Source organism: Engraulis encrasicolus, chromosome 21 (assembly GCF_034702125.1).
Source record: "Engraulis encrasicolus isolate BLACKSEA-1 chromosome 21, IST_EnEncr_1.0, whole genome shotgun sequence".
Classification (NCBI taxonomy): Eukaryota; Metazoa; Chordata; class Actinopteri; order Clupeiformes; family Engraulidae; genus Engraulis; species Engraulis encrasicolus.
Genome location: NC_085877.1, coordinates 8,865,863 through 8,871,841, shown reverse-complemented (window position 1 = coordinate 8,871,841; position 5,979 = coordinate 8,865,863). Strand labels below are relative to the sequence as shown.

The 5,979-nt window shown below is 42.9% G+C and overlaps 1 protein-coding gene across 6 annotated transcripts; it reads left to right on the top strand.

The window, feature by feature from the left end:
• Positions 1-565: 565 nt before the first annotated feature.
• Positions 566-5,227, top strand: LOC134437926 (ADP-ribosylation factor-like protein 6-interacting protein 4). 6 transcript variants are annotated; one of them, XR_010032503.1, is made up of 8 exons: positions 566-718; positions 1,399-1,447; positions 2,116-2,185; positions 2,374-2,478; positions 2,928-3,006; positions 3,111-3,220; positions 3,458-3,562; positions 4,156-5,227. XR_010032503.1 is itself a non-coding variant. In XM_063187502.1 (3 exons), exons 1-3 carry the CDS (start codon positions 3,217-3,219, stop codon positions 4,494-4,496), a joined length of 450 nt encoding a protein of 149 aa, XP_063043572.1. In that variant the 5' UTR covers positions 3,014-3,216; the 3' UTR covers positions 4,497-5,227. The 6 variants fall into 6 exon arrangements, 1 of the variants encoding a protein (XP_063043572.1); XR_010032506.1 differs by having other exon boundaries at positions 566-1,447; positions 4,156-4,445; positions 4,875-5,227; XR_010032505.1 differs by lacking the exon at positions 1,399-1,447.
• The last annotated feature ends 752 nt before the right edge of the window (positions 5,228-5,979 follow it).

Below are 5,979 nucleotides of genomic sequence, written 5' to 3'. Positions count from 1 at the left end.
AGGCAACGGGATTGTTGGGGGCACAAGGGCATTTTTTGGCCTTTTACTAAAATGTGTGTGTCTGTGTGTGTGTATGTTTTTTCACGCTGCCCAGTGGTGTTTTTCAGAATCACTAACCATTAAACCAGGGGTAGGGAACCTATGTCTCGAGGGCCCTTGAGGCGGTTTTATCCGGCCCCTGCATAAACCTTTCTACTAGCCACAGCTTTGCTGTCAGTACATTTTATTATGATACTATAAGCTCAGAAATTAAGTTGATCAAACAATTCGATCTGTGCTATAAACATTTAAATGAACCTACAGAATAGGCTATCAAAATAGAATCATCTGAATGATCTTTCTTGGACATAGGCCTACATTTTGAAGTGACCCTTTGAATTAAAAAGGTTGCTCTGCTGCTTTTGAGGAAAAACATCAATGTGCTTGGCCACTCTGTTTTTTTTTAAATGGTATTCTGAACTAAAGCAAGGATTGTTCAAGTTAGTTGAAAATAGACCGTCTCTGGTTAAATTAGTTCTACACCAAGCCTTTAGGTGGCAGTAAAACTAATTGCCACAATGCGAATTCCACACACAAGCCACAAAGAAGCCATCAGCCGCGGTCAACATCACCTTCCTGATTGAACAGAACCACGCGTTGTCTGTGTGGTTTACAAGTTTCTTGGCGATATGGGGGAAAAGTTCCTCACATACCAACGGAAAATGGGCGTCATATACATGTAAGTACATTTTACTCAACTGTGGTTTAAAGTTTCAGTACTCAAGAGCGATTGAATAGCTCCTCTGAACACAGATCCGCCATTGCTAAGTTATGGCACAGCCGTTTTACATAGCTGGTAGCTCAAGTCCCCTCAATGTGACTACACTAGTTGCTGCTGTACGCTAGTAAATTCTGATGACTTGCGAGCATCGTAATGACAAAATGCTGTGGTGAAACGGTGAATATGTTAAGTATACTTGTTGATGGTAAATTGTTTGACATTGCTCGTTCTCAGTTGCCTTTCCCCTGCCTAAAGATAGACAAAGGCTACCGTTAGCATGCTATTGCGTTAGCTCATCAACTAGATTCTGGGCACTGCTCATTTTTCACGTCTGCCCGGTATTTCGCTGATGAACTAACGCTTAGACGCCTTGCCAATGTATTTTACAGCGGCAAAAATGCATAGGCGACGTTGGAAAGACTGGTGTGCCGTCTGGGTATGTTGGTTTTCAGTGCTGGGCAGTAGCGAAGCGACTAATTTAATTACATTCTCTAGTAGCTTGGTCGTAGCGTCACTACTATGTATCGAGTAGCTAACATCCCTGTAGTAATGCTATTTTTCCTCAAGTAGCGACGTTTTTGTCCCCCATCGATTTTACTCAATGATTTTTGTTTTACTTTCTCTATCCTGAAACCTAGGCAGTCACACAGGGGTTCCAAGACCCACCGGCGTAAAATCAAGTCAAAGGTGGGATATAATTTAGTTCCATGCTACTTTGAAACGGTGGTAGATGGACACTCCCAACTGAGATCGCTCCCGGACGTGCAGTCCCAGGTGTTTCTATCACTCCCGGACGTGTAGTCCCACCCGATTATATTTCACGTATTATCATACACTGCCACATACAAGCAATTTAGGGTTAGGTTTAGGGTCAAGGTTAGGGTTAGGGTTAGAAACAAAAAAAACTAACATCAAAAAGATAACTAGCTCCGTTATATGGCGGTGGGACCGATAGTCTGGCTAGTGGGAGCGAGCCGACAGGGGAGCGTCCTGCGTTGGGAGCGTCAATCAGGGAATCGTTCTCAGTAACGCGAGCCCAATGTATCAGCGCGAGCTCAATGTCGACCAGAGTGGTCAAGTTGAGCACGCCACCCCGAAATCAATGTGAAATACCCTGCCATTTGCAAACAGTAGGCAACCTGTCCTTAAAAAGTATGGGTCCTCAAAACAGCACTTGTTGCACAAATATGTGTAGATGGCCTCTTCAAGAAATTGAAATTATGTATGGTCACTTTTTCTTATTGTTTCACGTGGAGGTCTACTGACCTTGTCTAAATAATGTAGGCTAGTTTATGTCCATGTATTATATTAGGACCCAAGGTTAATGGGTTATTCTATTTACCATGTTTTCACAGGCTGCTGTCTCATAATATGGCGAAGACGAGTCACCTGAAGGCCTAACTCGCCATAGAAGACTGAAAGAATGTAAGATTAACTTCTTTGTGACCAATATGACTTGCTCATTGATACATGTCAATATGAGGTGCATGGCAAAGTATTTAATTTATTTGTCTCGCTTCTAGGAGCTGTAGAAACAACAGGGTGTTCTTTTTCAGGGTATTCTTTTTTATAGAACTGGACAGGTCATTTATTCGTTACCCTTGTTTTTGAAGTGTCCTGCAGGATGCTGTGTCCTGCAATCCTGTGTACTGTGCTACAGACGCACGTGGAGGTCAACCCAAAATGGGCACAGTCTCACCGCAGAAGAGTGAAAGAGGGTAAGCTTAACCTATAGCCTACGTCAGGGTCGGGGAACGTTTCTCATTCGAAGGGCCGCTTCAAATTCATCCGAGGGGCCATAAAAGTCCTCCAAGGGCCGTACTATGAACACAAACCAGGATTTTCCCTTTCACTTTAGGCCTATATTGAAGGCAGCCACATTTAAACAAACACCACCTTCTTCAGGTTCCCTGAATATAACTTAATTGTATTGCAAATGTATTTTCTAAGATTCCATTACAAAATATGTCATATTTCATGTGAAGCTGAATAGCATTAAAATTATATCGGGGGGCCAGATAAAACTGCCTCAAGGGTCGCAAACGGCCCTAGAGACATAGGTTCCCCACCCCTGGCCTACATTGTCAATATGACTTGTGCTACTTTATAGATAAGTAATCAATGCTGTGCATTGCTATGTTTTGATTTATTTTCTTACATCCTACAGATCCTGGCAGGGAGACGGTAGTGTCCTGCAGAATGGTGATGGGCCAATCTTACAAGAGACCACAGAAAACTGATATAGTGTAAGATTATCCCTGTTGGGCTCAATAGGTCTTGCTTATTGACATATTTGCTATGTCAATATGAGGTGCATGGTTAAGTATTTATTTATTTGTCTCGCTTCTAGGAACTATAGAAACAACAGTGCCTGCTGCAGTATAATGAGGACACCCTGAGCAGAGGGCTCCAATAGACCCAGGTCCAGTGTCTTGGCAGGGTGAAATGGCACTGATATGGGTATGTACTAATGTCAGTTAAAATGAATGAATGAATTAATTCTCATATCTGAATAATGTGAACACTGGATTTACCACACACACACACACACACACACACACACACACACCCTAGGCCTAGATGATTTGGACCCAAGGTTACTTTTACCACAGCTCTGGCACATCAATTTTCATTTGTTTAATAACTGGTCAGGTAATTTATTCATTCCCCTTGTTTGTTTTTTTGTTTTTTTTGTAGTGTCCTGCAGGATGCTGTGTCCTGCAATCCTGTGTGCTGTGCTACAGACGCGTGTGGAGGTCAACCCAAAATGGGCACAGTCTCACCACAGAAGAGTGAAAGAGGGTAAGCTTAACCTATAGCCTACGTCAGTGGTGGGGAACCTTTCTCATTCGAAGGGCCAATTCAAATTCATCCGAGGGGCCGTAAAAGTTCTCCAAGGGCCGTACTATGAACACAAACCAGGATTTTCCCCTTCACTTTAGACCTATATTGAAGGCAGCCACATTTAAACAAACACCACCTTCTTCAGCTTCCCTGAATTGTTAATATGTAAGTGTTGAGTGTTAATGTTAAAGGAACAGTCCACCATTTTTCACATATATGGAGTATTTACATGCATGAATGTGCATTTCATTTTGGTCTGTGTTTTCATTATCTAGTTTAACAGTATAGTATAGCGTTTCTCGTCTCCAGTTGGCCACAGCAGCTCCCATATGGCTCAGTTCTGATTGGCCAATTGGAGATGAGAAACGCAGGCGGGGGCAATATCGCCCTATTTTACGCAACATTGCGTTGGGGGCTATATCAAAGCTATTGAAAGTATTGTGTCATGTTCTGTCTGTAATTGACAAAAAATGAGATTGGAATTGACGACTGTATCAGCTGTCAGGTCATGTCTCAGGATTGTGTATTTAGTAGCTCCTCTCTTTTTGCAGCTTTAAAACTTAAGGCCACCGCTATGGAGGGAGCGGCTGCAACCGCCACCAGCGCAGCAGCTGCCCAACAAGCTCGACCCTCCGATTCCTCCACCTCCAGCTCCTCCACCTCCTCTTCAAGTGACTCGGAGCCAGAGAGGAAGAGAAAGAAGAGGAACAAGAGAGACAGGAAAAAGAGAGAGAAGAAGAGGATGGAGAAGAAGCAGAAGAAGAGGAAGAAGGACAAGCACAGACAGACAGAAGGAGAGAACTTGCGAACACTTGCACCCTATTGCGGAGCTCGCCTTCAGGTGGGCACATGCAGAAAATTGAACAGCTTAATGATTAACAACGATTTTTAGAACCTGAACAAGGACTGCCTGCTTACCTTTTTTTTTTTCATCTTTTTGAAATATCTAGCAGGTCCCCCTTTCTTTTCAGTTGCTGTATCTCCTGCATGTGCCCACCTGATTCACACTGTGTGGCACAGTCCTTGGCGAAGTTAAATAAACTATCACCAGGAAGATATGTCTCCCTAATTTCCATGTAATCATCAGGGCTGACCGTTGCAAGCTCCGCAATAGGGGCTTGGTTGCAGATGGTATTTCTGTCGATCGGAATTTTTTCGTACGCCGCCGTCTTGCTTAAACCCTTTCTCACCAGCCTGACCACCTCCATATAGCGGGGGGCTAGCGGGAGCTGTCTGTAAAATATCTGTATTTTGTTTGTATATTTTACAGTATCACCGCGGAAGGGCCTCTGCTACATGGCGAAGAAAAAAATAGGTCTTTGGCATTTTAGGGATAAGAAACGAGCGGAGGTGTCCCATCCTGTGGCTGGTGAGGAGAAGAGGACGGGAGAATCTTATCCCAATTGTGGTCAAGCATGTGCGTCCAGGAGCCACCCTGATCAGTGATGAGTGGCGAGCATACAGAGGCGCATTAGCTGCCATTGGCTACACTCACTTCACTGTTAACCATTCAAGATGGTTTGTTGATCCAAACAGTGGGGCCCATACACAGCACCTTGAGAGGGGTTACTGCCACACTTATTGAATGTGTGTGTGTGTGTGTGTGTGTGTGTGTGTGTGTGTGTGTGTGTTACAATATGTGAAGGCCTATGACTTGCTTTCATAATAAAAAGTTATTGCTCTCTGTCTGGTGCTTTGATTGTATTTAAAAGTTCAGAAAATACACTACATCAAAATAGGCCTATGTAATGAGTTATGTGTTATAATGCTGTGACTTCACTTGGCGGGGGAGTTAATGATTGGGAAGGTTGTTAATGATTGATTAGTTGACTGTATAGAAATGGTTGATTACACACTTGTTTTCAGTATAGTAATCATGTGTTAACACATGATTACTATACTGAAAACAAGTGTGTTAACCTATCATAATGTCATGGCTTTACTTAAGGTGGCCAAGAAAACGTGAATGAATATTGTAGTAATCATGAGCACACATGATCATGTAATGACTTTACTTGGGGTGGCAAAGACAACATGAATTCATAGTATACTACGATGTCAATGATATGTAATATATTAGGCTAAACATTAGGCTGGTCATTGGCTGATATAACCAGAAGGTATCAGATGCATGTGTGGGCACAATCACGTCACTGGGTAGTAATTATCAGTTTTGAGAAGTGGTGACTTGGCGTTTGGCCTACCACAAGGGCCTATTAATATAATAGCCTAGCCTATATTTGGTTATGGTTTGAACTGAAATACGTTTATACATTATAAAGAAGTAAGGTCATTGAAATCGTGAAAAAAAAACTGACTAAATGTGGAAGTCGTCGCTGCAGCGCCACAGAAACTCCTTCGGCTGGCTCCCTTCA

Excerpts from the sequence above, each read along its gene's own strand:
- LOC134437926 (XM_063187502.1), top strand. Across the intron at positions 3,563-4,155 it reads CCACAGAAGAGTGAAAGAGG|CTTTAAAACTTAAGGCCACC; the intron begins GTAAGCTTAACC and ends CTCTTTTTGCAG.